This window comes from Ambystoma mexicanum, chromosome 10, assembly GCF_040938575.1.
Source record: "Ambystoma mexicanum isolate Mex_15411 chromosome 10, UKY_AmexF1_1, whole genome shotgun sequence".
In the NCBI taxonomy this organism is placed as follows: Eukaryota; Metazoa; Chordata; class Amphibia; order Caudata; family Ambystomatidae; genus Ambystoma; species Ambystoma mexicanum.
The window spans coordinates 453,098,477-453,115,546 of record NC_090932.1 but is presented as its reverse complement, the minus strand read 5'-3'; the positions used below and the strand labels follow the sequence as shown (position 1 = coordinate 453,115,546).

The 17,070-nt window shown below is 46.5% G+C and overlaps 1 protein-coding gene across 2 annotated transcripts in view; it reads left to right on the top strand.

Annotated features, from left to right (window-relative positions):
• The window catches only part of PCCB (propionyl-CoA carboxylase subunit beta), a 1,121,578-nt gene extending 1,104,885 nt beyond the window's left edge, over positions 1-16,693 (top strand). For both annotated transcript variants that reach the window (XM_069618020.1, XM_069618019.1), the window contains exon 15: positions 16,261-16,693. In XM_069618020.1, the coding sequence (XP_069474121.1) occupies positions 16,261-16,382 (122 nt within the window). In that variant the 3' untranslated portion in view covers positions 16,383-16,693. The remainder of the gene's footprint in view (positions 1-16,260) is intronic.
• The last annotated feature ends 377 nt before the right edge of the window (positions 16,694-17,070 follow it).

Here is a 17,070-nt window from a genome sequence, read left to right as displayed (position 1 = left end):
CTGAACTGGAAACCAAGGCTTCCTGGTTGGGGCTGCTGGGCAGATTTACCCCCATAACATTATAGTAGCTCACTGGGTTGGACCACATAAATTGAGCAATGAGCCATTATTGTCTATTGGCGATGAAGGACTTAAAATATGTTTGTCGAATTCTTCGAAACAATTTACAGAAACATCAGTAGCAGAGTAAGTAGGCGGTTCTGCCTCTGGCAATACATTCGAAACCAGCGATCATGCTTGGTATGTCGACACTGGTTTGGCCAGCCAATTGTGGCATAGATGCTATAAGTGCAGTACTTTTACTAACAGTAACAAAATAACCTGTTATCATGGTCTGTGATGCTAAAGAAGGGCTCACTACCACTGCATTCTCTTTGTTATCTTTCTTTGCGTAAGGGGCATTGGATGAGCCATCTAAGTGATTCACCGGGCTCCGCAATAGTTTCCCCACCTTTAACGTGCCGCTGCGTAGACCTAATCTGCGTTGGCTTTTAGTCTTCATACTGTCAAAATTAAATCTGACAGCCAGCAGACGATTTAGGGGAACACGATATTCAAAAGCTAATTGATCCAGTTGACAAACCACAATAAGGCAGAGGTATTTAACATTTTAGATCACTCTGTGAATACTAATAGTTATGGCCTGCCTGCCCCAAGATAGCAAACTTGGGAGGCAAAAGGAAAGAGTAGTTTCTTAGTATCCACCTCGCTCAGAATAGATCACTTACTTTTCATTGTTCATTACAACCCACGCTGCTCGGGTCGATGTGCACACCGCACTCGCTGAGGCACTCCTTGAGTGCATGCGCCGAATGCGCGCAGCCAGCACCTTATATCTGCTTGCTGCTGGTCTGGGTGGGGACTTGATGCAATCAGCCAATAAAATGTGCTCCTGCAGCGGTTCAGTGTTTTCCTCTGCTTCCTTATTGAGGCAGATAAGCGCAGGATAAAAATCAAAGTCAGTATATGAAAATCACTGTACAAATGCAATTGCACAGGCAAAAGGACAGACAGCAGACAACACTGCTCGAGTCACACCTTGATATTGGTTTCTCTTGATAATGCTTGCCTCTTGACAATGTTCATCACAACCATTCATTACTTTCAATGCTTACTTGACTCTTGGCAATGCTGACTTGACTCTTGGCAATGCTTGTTTGCCTCTTTAAAAGTTCTCGGTCCATTTTTCTTAGACCTTTTAATATATTCAGGTTTTCTTAACTTCTTTTGTGCAATCCACACACCCCGGGGTCCCCCTGCCTTCTGGGCAGACTCGCCGGCTTCCAGTCACGTGTCTGTCAACTTTGGTGTGGCGCTGGAAAACCTCCTCCGGTTCCCGTTGCTTTGCGCCACCTTTCCACGCCCTTAGGTTCCCTTCTAAAGGACTTTGCTGCACCCTGCTGCCTATCCTGGAGCACCGGTAAGCACTGTTCTTGCGATGCTGCAGCTGCGAACGCCCATGGGGCTTCTCTCTTTGCTCCCAGAGTCTCCACAAAGTGCCACACCGCTGGTTCAGCTGGTCCTGGCTCACTCGTGAGTCTCAAACTGGCTTTTCTCTGGTTTCCACTCCTCTGCTAATGCAGCTTCTCTGGGTCTCTGCATCTCGTCCCGTGTCGCCCCCGTGTTCCAGCAAGGAAGAAGTCAACCCTTTTCCTGCCATTGTTTCCTCCTTTTAAAGTTACCGCCATCAATTAAGGTTTCAGAAAGACTAGACCTTTCTGTGTCAAACCAACAGTCTTTCTGCAATCTGATGTCTTTTCCTGTAGCCAGCACCAAAGTGGTGTTTGTGTGTGTAAGAAGCAATAGAGAGGATGTAGGGCTCTGGTGTGTCTTGTACCTGACTGGTGATTACTGGGAGATGTTTTATAGGAAAGATAGGGAAGGGACTGGTAATAACCTACAAAGTCTTGGGTGATATTTGACTCATTAGAAAAGGGAACTGGGGATATAGTGTCTCACCGAAGGTTGGCTCAGCCCCACTCCCCAAGTCTCCTCCACTTAGGTGACGCTCCCTCGAATATACACCCCCATGGTCGGGATCCGATAGCGACAGCCTTTCCCTGGCCACTTGGGAGGAGGATATATTGGGCGAAAAAGTGATGACGCCCTCAGATTCCTCACACTTCCTGTGTTTTATCCACCCCTGCACTCCTCCGAGGAAGATCGCTTCCACAAACTAGAGCCTAAAATGGCATTTAGTTTTTATGTAGCCAGGACAGCAGAGTACAGGAAAGCCGACCAGCTGCGGCCTTCTCTGTGTCCAGGAAAGGCGTAGCAGTCGCTAAACAATTTCATGGTGTGCATCTCGGAGTGCTATCACAGCGCAGGCAAGGAGTTGCCCCCGGGCTTCAGGGCCCACTCCAACAATGGGGCCTCTAACCGGTTCTCCTCTCTGCAGCACCGTAGAGGTAAAGACAACTGCCTAGCTGCGACCTGTTCTTTACTTCATACGTTTACAAAGTATTAAAGCCTGGATATCGCCAGTGGGGCTGGCTCTTGGTTTGGAAGAGCAGGTTTTGCAGAACTTTTTTGCTGTGAAAGCTTTCATCCTGCCTCCAACTGGAGTGCTGCTGTGGGGGATCTATCTGATGAGGAATCTGTGAGAGAAAGGCAATCCATTAATGAGAAATGACTTACTGTAAGGTTCTTTCTATGGATTTTTCTGCAGATTCCTAATCACCCCTCCCATCCATCCCCACTATTAAAGAGTCTAACATCGGTGGCTGTCTTTCTCTTAAGAGGAAAGAGATGGATGATGGTTCTAAGATCTTCTGTCCCTTTCTTGGTTCAGTACAGCATGCTTCCTGCGGTCTCTATTTTTCACCCCAAGGAAATCCCAGTTGGGATTGCATTTTCTATTCTCTTCTGACTGTTTGGCTGTTTTGTTATTGCTAGTGTTGCGCTCACCTGGTATCCACGGGGGCACCACACGACACCGGATGGGAGGCTGTGCGCTGTCCTTGACCCCTTCTGCTTGTTTGTATGTTGGCTGGCGGACAGATCCCATGACAGGAGAATGGAGGGTTAAATACCGAGCCTGTGATGGGGGCTCCCACTAACCAAGTCCCTTCCCTTGGAGGTTATGTCTCACCTTAGTTTCTTGTGCGTTGAGCTCTCTGTCCTGTGTCTCAGTGCAGGGGCGTTAGTTTTGGGCGTTCAGAGGGCCTAGTTGCTTCACTGGTCCTGTGCCCTTGTGTCGGGTCCAGACCGGCTGTGACACCGACTCTGTTTATGGAGTTCAGGTGGGTCTTTCAGTCTCTGTCCCTTCTCCTGTCTTCTTTTTGTTCCCTGTGCCTTTTCGGTGTTCCTTTTCTCCTTTGTGCCCTTAATGTCTCTTTGTCTTCCACAGGGGTTTGTTGCGGTTGCGGAGCTGCAGCGCCAGATGGATAAGGCTGAAGTAAGTATTTTAGCGCGAAGCGGCTCAATGTGAGCTAGTTGCTAACCTGTACTTCTTTCTTGCCTTCTTGCAGGGTGCAGTGCGCTGATGATCCGGAATGAAGTTCGATCGACGACCGGTTATTCAGGTGAGGGATTATTGGTGTTTTTGCTTGTTTCTCTGTCACCTTTGCAGATTAGCGTTGCGCAATGTCAAAACCTGCTGCTTGCCGAGTACGAGTTATTGTTAATGCTGTCCTTTTATTTGCAGTTGCGGAACACTCCGGAGATGGCGAGACCACCGAGCGTGTATGGATGTAGGAGCTGTTACTCACAGGTAAATGTTCCTCGTTAATGCTGTTCTTGCAGGTTGCTGGTGGAATCCAGTTTGATGGCTTCAATTTAAGCCACCGGGAGAAGCTGATGAGCTGGAGCTGAACACGGTGAGTGTTACGCTGCAGGAGTGCAGAATAAAGCGAAGCGTGAATCCCAGTTCGGGCGTGGCTTATATAGCCAGCCACACCTGAAGATTCGACCACACCCAAAACACTAGTCTGCATGGCTCAGTTCTTGGAACTGAACTGTATAAAAGACCTCCATGTTGGATTAAGGTCCAAAGTGGTGCTCGCCTCATTCTAAATAATGGGCCTGGCGCCAGGACTGACTCCATGTCTTCTGTTGATGGGCTTTTAAGACCCTTGGAGCCATTGTGGGGGGGCTGTAGTCTCACTGCTGTCAGGGGACTGTTGCATCTGAGAGTTCAAGGATAGGGGTTGGGACACTAGTTTTCCCCTGCAGTGGCTGAGCTCGGGGGAAGAAAGGTGGAAGCTTTGGTACGAAGAGTAGTGACACAGTATATGTACTACGTCCCATCTGGAGCTGGCAACCGAGCACCGAGCCAAGGCGTATCGACGGCCGAGTCGAGGTTCTCCACGCATCCTGTCGAAGAGTTTTCCGAGCATCTGACACTGGCATGGATATCTATCTGATGAGGAACCTGCGGGAGAAGAATCCATAGAAAAAACATTATGGTAAGTAATTTCTCCTTCTCCTGACCCTCCAGTCCAGTAAGCAATGGAGCTTAACCAAGCTCATAGGCTCACTCCCTTCAGGCAACTTCTTATCCAATGTCCTGTCCAATGCTGAATCTCCTGTTGCGCTGCCTTGTCCACAGGGCCAGACTTTTTGTTGTCGGTAAATTCTCCTTCTCTAAGGAGCTCCCAGCATTTGCATGCTCTCCTCGCCAGCACCCTCATAATCGCTGGTGTTGGCTCTTTTTTTGTTTTAAAGTTCACTGGGTGGATTCCAAGATGGCGGCCGAGCCGGGCAGACGTGCGTGAGCGTAGCTCCGTCCGCGACAATAAAGCACAATAATTTAGGCGGTCACCGAGCCATTCGAGAGGTGCCTCATCCCCCCGGAAGGCGAGACAGGGGAGACAACTCCCACAGAAGTGAACCAGCTGGCGGTCACGGCCCTGAAGACCCAGCCGCGACCACTTCCATGCCGGCGAGAGAGCCGCCCTTCAGGGCCCACCAGTAGCTGAGGGGAAAACGCGGGGCCGATCCGTGGAGGTCCCGAAGAGCCGAGCAGAAACTCCGGCAGCCCGCGAGGCCCGCGTACATAGGAATCAACCCAATCCGGAGACCTTGCAGCGCCGGCGAGGCCCACACAGCAGGAGAGACGGAATACCAGGCCCTCCGGCGCCGATCGGAGGGAGAAGGAGGCAGCGGAGACAGCGCTCTGAGTAGAGCGGACCTCTGGATCCAGAGGAGCCCAGCAGAGGTGCACTCATAACGCAGGTACGCGCCGGGGGCGAGATCCAGGGACAGACGGGGAGGGACGCACCCCCCCCTCATACAGACAAAGGCGGCGGGCCCCCAAGGAGCAAAGGGGAGCGCACGGGGGATGGAGGAGAGAAGGAAGCGCCCCCCACACCCGGACAAGAATGGGGGTGGGGAACCCGGCGCTCCACGACGGAGATTGCGAGAGCCCGGCCTCCCCCCACGAAGCAAGAAATAAGGACCCTGGCCCGCCCAGTGACATCAAGGCGGGCCGGCAGGGCTCCACCAGCAAAGTGGGCACACCAAGAGAGGGAAGGCCTCAACCTAGGGAACCGGCAGAATCCCCGCAAGGATCAAAATTACAGGGACACTGAAACCGCAAAAGAAACGAAGAAGGGACCCCAGAAAAACACGAAGAGACACCTAAAGGGAGAAACTCAGGCCCCCAAGACCGTGGCCCAACGCGTGGTGGAGAACGCGCCACAAAGATAGAAAAAGAGGATCCTAAACTCCAGCAAGCACCCCATAGCGCGGCTAGTCCTCTGTCAGAGATACGCAGCCGACAACAACTCCGCACATTACAGAGGACCCAACGACGAAGTGGCAGAAGGGGGCAAGAGACATACACATGTCAAGACCTAGAACGAAGAGTGGGACCCAGGCAACAGCGGCAAGCAAAAGCGGTTCCAGGCTAGACCAAGACCTGACCCAAATCTGGGGAATAGAAAATCAGATACCAAAGCGATCAAACAAACAGAAAAACAAGGGGGTAGACCCAGCAGATCAGAAAGAAGACGCAGAAATGGCCTCAAGGGACGACATGAAAACATGGTTCAATGAGTTCCAGGAACAGTTCATCGCATCAACCCAAGCACAATTCGACAGCATGAAGGGAGAACTGAAACAAGCGGTCCAAGAACTGAAAAAGGACATAGAAAACCTTGAGGAGAGAACAGAAAGGTCGGTCCAGAATATGGATGAAGAAGTCCTCCAATATGCAGAAGCAGAAGATCGACTCGCACGCCTAGTGCAGGAACTAGAAACCCAATGCGAAGACTTGGAAAACAGGTCCAGAAGATCGAACATCAGAATTAAAAATATGCCGGAAACAGTAGCCGACAAAGACCTACGCACAGCGATACAGCAAGTATTCCAAGAAATATTGCAAGACGGGACAGGGGACGACATCCACATTGATGGGATACACAGAGTAGGCCCTCGAAGAACTGGGGAGCCCGGATCACGCCCAAGGGACTTATTAGTAGCCTTGACACTGTACGCCCAAAAGGAACAAATCTTAAATAAAGCCAGAACAATGGAGCCAATTAGAATGAAAGATAAGGAAATTCAGCTTTCCCAAGACTTAGCCCAATCCACGCTCAGAAAAAGAAGAGAAATGAGCCAGCTTACGAAACTCCTCACAAAAGAACAAATCCGCTACAAATGGACATTTCCTTTTGGCCTTCTCTTCACATGGGAAGAAAAACAAAATCGAATACTCACCTGCGAGGAAGGCCTAACGATATTGGGATGCCGGGAACAGGAACCAGAGACAGCAAAGGCCAGGGAACCCCAAAGGCAAAGAAGACAGCCGAGGGGATGGCAAACGAAGCAACGGAAAACAAGACTCCAATCCTGCAAGCCGGAGAAAAGCTAAGACACCCCAAGCAGTCAGAACGCTCGCAAAATCAGACGGAGGGAGAGGCAAAGGTTGCACAGACAAATCAGACAGGGCAGGTGCCGACGAGAAGGCGCGGCAGAGCCATGGGACGGCCATGGAATCCGTACCACTAGCAGGGTTTAGAAACCCCTGCGAATAGTTAACCCTGAGATGTTAAAGGGCATGGAGCAAAGGCGCGATGCCGGAGCAACCATAGGGCCCAGCGCCCTCCTCAGGGACAAAGTTGGGGGGAGAAGGAGGGAGGGGGGATTGGGGTGGGATGTTCATAGGGGAAAAGACTCCAACACCGGTTTGTTAGCTCATCACAGAGACCCACAAAGGAAAACCAATAAGAAAACAAAAACTACCCAGAAGAATGGGGCTGAAAGTCTTAACATACAACATCAGAGGACTGAACACGCCTGTAAAACGGACAAAACTGGAACACTTCCTGCACAGAGAAAAATATGATATAATCACGCTCCAAGAGACACACCTACAGAAAAAAATGAGAGGCCTTCTTCGGATTAGGGGCTACAATCAAATCATCCTATAGAACGATGAAGAAAAAAAGAAAGGAGTACTTATTTCCTTCGCAAATCACCTACAGATCCAGATCAAAGAGACACAAACGGACAAGAACGGTTGCTATGTCTTCACAAAGGTCAAGATAGACAACCGCCAACTATCAATAGCCACTATGTATGCTCCAAACACCGGACAGGAGGGCTTTATCAAGGACACCATCAACAAATTAGAAAACTTCACAGAAGGGGAGGTGATCCTCACCGGAGACTTCAACCTAGCATGGAACCATAAAGATCATCGATCGAACCCCAAAAGTAACCGAGTAGGATCTCCCTCTCAGGCGCTGAAACAGATGATGCAGAGCCAAGCCCTAGAGGACGTATGGCGCAGACTTAAAGGATCAACGGAAGGATATACCTACCACTCGCATGTACATGACACCAGCTCCAGGATAGACTATATTTGGGCATCGGGGACCCTAATCGGAGAAATACGGGACATGGGTAGAGGCCTAATATCACTCTCGGACCATGCCCCGTTGTGGATTACACTCCCCAAATTCATGAAAAGATCGAATCTATGGCGATGGACGCTCCCTAAAGACATAATACAAGACCCAGTGTCAAAAGAAGCTATCGGAGAAAAGATGGAAGAATACTTCGAGTACGACAACATCCCGGATTTCTCCACAAGCACAACATGGGAAGCTTTCAAAGCAGTAATGAGGTTCCATCTAATCGCATTAAAGGCACAGAAAGACAAGTTATCATATATATGGGAAGATGAACTGGGGAAAAAACTAGTAGAAATAGGGGAAGAAATGGTCAAGAATACCTCCAGGAAAGTAAAGAGAGCACATAGACATATCCAGAGCCAGCTAGACTTGATCAGGACCAAAAGAGCAGAAACGCAATTAATGCACGCAAAACACTGGTACGCGATGAAATCAAACAAAGCCGACAAACTACTAGCAAGACAGTTAAAGGGTAAACGACAGGAGCAAACGGTGCAAACACTGAAAGACGAACAAGGAACAGAGAAAACCCAAACGAAAGACATAAAAGAAGCTTTTCGAAAGTTCTACCAGAACCTGTACTCTTCGCAACATCCGAAGGAAGAACAAGCAACCTTCCTGAAAGAAATCACTCTTCCGACAGTATCGCCATCTGAAAAAGAGGCCTTAGAGGAGTCCATCACGCCGGAGGAGTTAGGGAAAGCAATAAGAGATCTCCCCAAGAATAAAGCCCCATGCCCGTATGGCTTCACCGCGGCCTTCTACAAAACATATGCGGACGTATTGACCCCCCATCTAACCACATTATTCGAAACCTTCAAGACCTCGAACAATATCCCGCTTCAATGAACGAGGCTAAGATACTCGTCTTCCACGAAAAGGGAAAAGATCCAGAAAACCCGAGCTCGTACCTCCCAATAGCCCTCATTAATGTCGATGCCAAACTCTACACGAAGGTTCTTGCAAACAGGCTGGCGCCTCTGCTCCCCAAACTGATACATCAAGAACAAGCGGGCTTCATCCCCAGCAGGAAAACCCACGACAACATAAGACGTATAGTACATCTCATAGAGAAGGCAGGGATCATGAATATCCCATCGGCAATAATTTCGCTAGATGCGGAAAAAGCCTTCGACCGCGTCGAATGGTCAATGCTATTCGCGACCCTTAAGAAAATGGGCATGGGAAACAAATTCATAAACATGATCCGTGCCAACTACAATACACCGACGGCCAGGATAGCGGTCAACCGGGAACTCTCGAATCCCATCAAAATCGGAAGAGGCACAAAACAGGGGGTGCCCCCTGTCACCACTGCTGTATGCGATTTTTTTTTTTTTTTTTTTTTTTTTTTTTTTTTTTTTTTTTTTTTTAGAACCCCTCTTGGTGAAAATCAGAGCGACCCAAGACATCAAGGGTATAGAAATGGGAGGACACACACACAAGACAGCCGCATATGCCGACGATATGATGATGACAATCACAGAACCAAGCAAAACCCTCCCACTCCTCATCCAACTAATAGACAAATATGGGGACATTTCGGGGTTGAAAATTAACAAGCAGAAATCAACAGTAATGGCACTAGCTGGAAACAAAGAAGAGATCCACAAATTAACAAAAGACCTACAACTACAAACGCCAGAAGAAGGCATGAGGTATCTAGGAGTGACACTGACACCCAAGATACAAAACCTGTACGCGGGCAATTACACAAACCTCTTAGAAGCTGTGAAAAGAGACCTAAACAGATGGAACCCTCTGACAATCTCTTGGTGGGGCAGAATAACTGTAATCAAGATGACGATTCTGCCCAGATTGCTCTATTACTTCCAAGCACTCCCCATAAGGATTACAACATCTTTCTTCAAGTCACTCACCAAAATCATCACCAAATACGGATGGCAAAACACAACACCAAGAATCTCACAACAGGCGCTCACAGCTCACAAATCAGATGGAGGAATGGCGCTCCCCCATTTCAGGAAGTACTACAAGGCGGCCCAACTATAGGTAATCAACGAATGGATCACGGACAAAATGTTGTCGAGGCACAGGATAGAGCTGTCGCAAAATCGAACCTGCGTCACCTCCTGTGGAAGAGACGTGAGCACAAGCACAAAAACATAAAGATCAGTGAAGCCATGAGCTCTACCATGCAAATCTGGGATAGGGCCACCAAGAGAGAAACCCTAACGATAGACCCGGCCCCTTTGATACCACTGCTCGACAACCCGGACTTCCCCCCAGGGATGGCGAAAGGGTCATTCCAGAATTGGAGAGACACCGACTGCTCAAAAGTGGCAGACATGTTTGTGGGCCAATGTATCAGATCCTTCACAGAATGTCAGGATTTGCTGGGTCTTACGGAGAAAGACAGATACCAGTATGAACAGATCCACCACTGGCTTACAACCCCAAGAATAACGAAGGCCATGACAAGGGATCTCACCCCATTCGAGTCATACATACTGACCCAAACTGGAGAAAAGAAGTTTGTATCAACCCTCTACAAATTTAGAAACGCACAAGAAGAAAACATTACATGGCTATACATGAAAAAATGGGAAACCACATTGGGAAAACAAATTACGAGGAAGCAGTGGATATATCTGTGGCAAATCATCCCCAAGTGGACCCGGGCAATTCAAACAAGGGAAGCATGGACCAAAGTGATGGTGCAATGGCACTATTCCCCAGAAAGACTTCACAAAATGTTCCCCACAGCTCAGGGGAACTGCTGGAGGGGGTGCGACACCAGAGGCACATGGAGACACATCTGGTGGGACTGTGGAGAACTACAACCATTTTGGGCGGAAGTGAAAACGCAAATGCAGGAAATGTTCGAGGGAACGGCGAATCTAGCAGATGAGATCTGGATGTGTGGCATGTGGGCCCCCGGAGATAGGACTCTCTCCAAGACGCAAAAGCAGAACTTTATGGGGCTCCTAATAGCAGCGTGGCTGGCAATTGCCCAGAATTTGAAAAAAAAGTCCCACCCCCTCCCCCCAACTACACAAGAATGGCTTCACAGGATATGGACCTATGTAGCAATGGAGAGAATCACATATAATCTCCAAGGGGACAGACAAAGATTTGCTACAGACTGGGGAGAGGTTATAGAATTCCTTCAAAGTGACTATATGATACAGTGGTGCCCACACATCATCTGCATCCTGGACATGTTTACCAGTTAGATCTGCAGCATACAAGGGACACAAAGGACCTGCAAGGACGCTAACACCGGTTGGGTGGGAGGGGGGAGGGAAAGAGGGTTTGGGGACCATGTTGAGTCCCGATGTTAATGTTTAAATAAATGCCAATAAAAATATATTCTTAAAAAAAATAAAGTGCACTGGGTTACCTTGTCTTTGGAACATAGGTCAGGAGAGGTTCTCTCCTCTTGACTTTTCTGTGACCTTGCCATTGGTTAGTTCCCTTTTTGAAATGACTGAACAGTGTTTTATATAATTATTTCTCCAGGATTGGGCTGCCTCCTGGGAGCTCTGATTGACTCTATTTAAGGCTGGTCTACTTTTGAAAGGCTCTGCGTGCAGCAGCGCCCTCTTTGATCTCAGATGGAGCAAGGAAGCGTGCATGCAACACACTCACAAAGCTGCTGTGATCCAGATGCTCCTAGTCTTCAACTCGAGGTAAGCATTCTCTTTTTCTGTAACTGTCTGAGACTGCAGAAATCCCACTTTGAACCACGTTTAAGCGTCAGGGCCTTAACAATAAGGTTCTGTCTCAAGCCAACTGAATACATGTAGTGTTATGTCCTGCATTATGCTAGGAGTTGTCCCAGCCAGCACCTAAGAGCCTGGTGACCTTTCCAGCCATGACACCCTGGTTCGTGCAATTTCCTTCACCCATTTAGGCTACAAAAGCCTGGAAACTAACAAGGATATTATTGGGGCCACTGGTATGGCACCGGGTGAGCCAATCGGATTGTGATCTGGGAAAACATAATCGGCGAGGATGATGCAAGGATGATACTGCGGACTGGTGGGTCAGGGTTGTCTAGGGGTGGGTACCCATGACTCCCACGTTGCAGAGACTCCCCCCTCCCCCCCTGATCCCCCCCGACCCCTCTGACCCCTTCCCCAAGGGCTCCCAAACTAGTTCTCCTTCAAAAACGAAGGTCACAGGGAGTTCGGGAAGCCTGGGAGGACCCAAGGAAATCATATTGCACAGTTAACTCGTCGCAGTAAAAAGTATGGAACAGAGTTAAACTAGAACTGAAGGAGACATCAGTATTGTGATTCTAGGGAAAGAACTGTTAAACAACTGAATAATAATAATAATAATAATTTAGCATATATATATATATAGCGCTACAAACCCTCAGGTATCTGAGCGTTGCTTATTATTACCCACGGTGTGTGGTGCTCATTTATCGACCTCGGGAGGATGAAAGCCTGAGTTTGGCCCTGCCTGGATTCGAACCTGCGTCAGCAGGCTCTGCACAGATGTCAAAGCGAGCGCTCTACTCGCTGTGTTATCGGACCGGCATAACTCGAGAGGAAAGGAATGGATAAAAATACCTTGGTAGAGGAGGCAAGTAAAGCGACATATTGTACAAAGCCAAGCTCAGTTAAATTCCACCGATAAGCAGAGAACCATAAGCAAGAAAGGAGAATTCATGAGATATCCCCAGGATCCTCAAAGAGGAGAGAATGCCCAGTAACTCAATTAAGGAAAGTTTGAGCCAAGAAGTCACGAGAGACTATTTGCGGATTATGTACTAGAGAAAGCCCAATAAAGGAACTTAAGAGTGTTCTGGTCCAAGAAGTCCCTAGAGACTATCGCTAATAAAGGCAGGTACTAGAAAGTACCCACAGGAGAAGTCATTCTCCTGATTGGAGTTAGTTTTTATAGTTGTTGGGTCGATAAGGGTTAATTTGGACAGTGGACTTATTCCTTTGTACATTAATGACAGACTGACGAGCACTTAAGTTAATAGCAAATGCAGGGAATACTCATAGTATTAGGGAAAGATAGGTTTTATCCTTTTCATTTTAATAAAACACTCGACATGTCCTCAGAGTATGTGTCCTTCTGCTTTGCCACATAGCCCTGTCAAAGGTGTGTGATCTGTCATGAGCCAAAACATTCTAGCCTCTAGATGGAAACAGAGTATACTGCCCACTTGATGGCAGGGGCAGCAAGTTCAATGGTGAGAGCTTGCTACTTGTGTACAGTATGGGCTGTTCCACTGCATTGAAATCTTGGGATAGGATGGCCTCTAGATTCCTCCCGGGAGTCATCCATCTTTAAAGTTAACTTTTTTTTAAATACGACATCTTTGATACCAGGGAGTGGCACAGACATTCCTTTAACTTGTTAAATGCCTTATGGTCTGCTGTATTCCAGACCAATTACTTGGTATGATCTTTATCAAGTTTTTCAATGAGTGTGGGTGCTATCATTCAAAAATCGGAAGTTAATCTCGGGTAATAGGCTGTTGGGCCCACTAATGCTAGGTCATTCTTGGTAGTGGGGGGAGTTGTATTCCTGCCTGCTTCAACTTTTTCTTGTGGTTGAAATAAGCCATTACCAATGACGAATCCTTGTACTTTACAGCGTTCTGTGCCATTTGGCATTTTGCAGAGATTGAGAGGCCAGACTTGCTGCCAAACTGGTGATTAGGTACTGATGATGCATGTGCTCAGTCCAAGTTTCACTGTGTATCGCAATATCATCTAAATATGTACAGAAAAAGACAATATTGTTTCAATAAGACACCCATCATTCTTTGGGAGGCACCAGGAGCACCATGCAACTTAAAGAGGAGCTCTGTAAATTGAACTAACCATTCTGGGGCGGAGATGCTGCTTTTTTATCGGCTGGTATCGAGGGCACTCGCCAATAGCTATTTGTGGCGTCTAGAGTAGAAATGTAAGTAGCAGAGCCTAATCCCTCAATGAGTTTGTCGATGTGTGGCATCATATATGAGATAGAGCTGGAAGTTGATGTAAAAGTGCTAACTACATTCATTTTTTTGTAATGAGGACGATAGGTGAAGACCACTCACTTTGTGGATGACGTAGAGTTTGCTCATTTTCTTGATCTCTTCACTGTTGACCTTTCTCCGGGCCTCAGGGATTCAATAAGTTTTTAGGCAAACTTTTTACCCTATGAATCCTGCTTTCTTTGGACCCCAGATTTCCTGGAGGGAACTTGTAATTCAGCTAGGATCATGGGTGCCACAGAAGTGGAGGGAGAGGAGTCATCCCTTCACGCTTTGAGCATGTTTATGCAATAAACCTGCTCCTTTTGCCTCCAGTCTGGTTGGCGAACCCGTAGTTAAGTTGGCCCACTTCCTTTATCACCTTTATAGGGGCTGTGCTGCTTGGCAATGAGTTTCTTGAGTACTTTATCTCTGATGTTGAATTAGTTTACTGGGTTGGTAAATTCGTTTAGTCTAGGCAGTAATTACATGTTTTTGATCAGCTCCCTGACTGGTGTAATTCGGTCAAGGAGTTGAGTGCATCGGGCCACATTACCCCTCCCACCCACCCCAAACTCCTCTCGTCCATTTGGTCTTCCCAAGTCTCTTTTATCATATCTAGGATAAAGTGGTGTTTGTGACTGCAGACGAGTTCAAACAGATTGAACCCAGTGGAACTCTAGGATGTCTTACTTAGGGGAGAGAGTGCCCATAGCAGCAAGGTATCCCAATTCCTTCCATCTCCATCAAACTATTTTAAGAGGTCTCTCAAAGTCTTGTTGAAATGTTCCACAAGATGGAATGTTTGAGGGTGGTAAACAGAGGTCATCAGGGTTTTAATATCCAACCACTGAACTGTTATGAATCTAGAAATAAAGCTACAACCCAGCTGTTTTAGTATCTCTCATTGAAAGCCAACCCTGGTGAAATATATTATTGGTTATTTAAGTATTTGTGAGTAGTATATTATTGCAATGTAAACAACTCAGGATATTGAGTAGGTAATGCACGATTACCAGTATGAATGTGTTGCCCATTATAAGTGGTTCTAAGTGCCTAATAATATCCATTGCGATAGAACCGGATATCAATAGGTAAATGCTGCAGTGGGGCTCAGTGTTGGACTGGTTGACATCTTCTGGCAGATAGAATAAGCCAGGACATAGCTTTTGACATGGTGGTAAATTCCAGGCCATTCAAATAGGGACAATACAGGTGCATGGAGACAATGCAGATGGCAGTGGTGTGGGGTATAAATCACACTAACATAGCATCGTCTTGAGTTTTCCATCGCTTGGTGAACAGCAGACAAATGAGAATGAGCCACCTCCATGACTGCCTTTTGGAAAGTACGGGGACTATCAGCTGTTACCAAGTCCACCCATCTCCTTTGGGATTATCATCAGCCTGTACAGGAGGTCCTTATGTTCAATAAAGTAGGGCCACTGCAAAGCTTTCTGGAGATCTGTCCACATTTGAGCCTGGTGGAGTGACAGTGATGCTAGATCAATTTGAAAGTGTCCCCATAACGGGTAAAGCAGGGGTGGATGGTGCAACTGATGGTATGTGTTGCCTCCGCGAGGTGGATCCAACACCCTTTTTTACTTCTGGGTATTTATAAGGGTTTGAACGTGGGTGAAGGAAACGTTTTTGCAAATTAGCTGGGCTATGGGTTCTCCACTTTCCATAGAAAAATCCTCACAGCCGTCATCGGGCAGCAGCATTATTCTTGCTGTTAGTCCGCCTCAACTACTCCTGCTTTTACATCCGCCAAGTGTTGGAGTGCAAGACTGGAATTTGGTGTAATTAGGCCACAACAACCTGATGTAAGTTGTATCTCAACCACAGTTTACACCTTTTTCCATCCTCCTCAAAGCACTGCCACCTGCTTAATGCTAAAAGATCTGACCCTGTGGAGCCCAGAGTGCACTAGTAGGAATGGTGGCCTTTTGGTCGACCTTTACAATATAAAGGTGATGTCCTGTGATTGGTTGCGGTTAGAGATAATTTTACCAAGTCTCATGTAACCCACTTCTACCACCAGATGGGATGGTTGCATGGGATCGGATATTTGAACCAGACAAAATATCCGACAACAAAAACAACATTTTTAATGCCTATATTGGGTTTTTCAAGGGAAGGATTGGAAAGAACGCCTACCCGGGTCTATGAGTGAAACTAGAAATAAAAGGAACAGCCATTTATAAACTTATCCCAAGTACTGTTTTATTTTCTTTTTTTTATAGGACCGATTATTGTGATTTTGCTTTTGGGCTACTTTGTTAAATAGGTTCAATTAACTTCTAATATTTCATCTCTTGTCTCACATTTGAATTTTGACCCTTTTTTATTGTATTGCTTTTATTATTGCTGTCCTGTTACTAAAAAATTGAGTAGTCTACTTGCCCTACTTCCTAGATTGTTGACTTATTTTGTGCCATTTTTTAATAGGATTTGTTGACGATATAATTCAGCCATCCTCAACTCGAATGCGTATTTGCCGTGACTTGGAGGTACTCGCCAGCAAACAGCAAAACAATCCTTGGAAAAAGCATGCCAACATGCCTTTGTAGAAAGGACTGAGCACGAAAGGCACTTAGCAAGTCAAGACCTTTTGACTTCGTGGGACAGACAACTTTCAATTTCAAAATGAGAAATTTCAAAATTGTGATAAATCACTTTAATGTACATCTTGAAAAAAATGTAGGATGTGAACCAGGGTAGCCTAAAAATACATTGAAATCTACTGTATGTGATTTTTCTTTGTGTTATTTATCAGCTCTGTTGTCTTGCTCAGTTACAACTTATGAAATCTTTTTTTACAGAATTTCCTGTTTAAAAAATGTAATTGGTTCTTATTGTATATTAAAACACTCTTCCCATATGGCTTTGTTTTGTTTGTATGAATAAGAAATTATTCTTAAAACCAAACTGTGCAATGCATTTCTCGTAATTTTACACTAGTTCAAGTTTCTTAAGAATAACATAATTTATTCACATCGTGTACTGATAGGCTTGTTTGAACTCATTTATTTGGTTTTCATATGAAGCCGTGAGCACAAGGAGTATTAGAGGGATTGCTTACATTCATCATATAAAAATCTGGTTTGGGTGCAAAACAGATGAAAATCAAGTATTCAACAATGTTGAACATGCACTTTCTAGGAAGTAGTTTGGCATTGATGATTTACTTAAATCGGAGTAGTTCAATATGTGTTTAGAGGTAAGGAGCTGGCCAGAAGTTGGATAACGCGATATAGT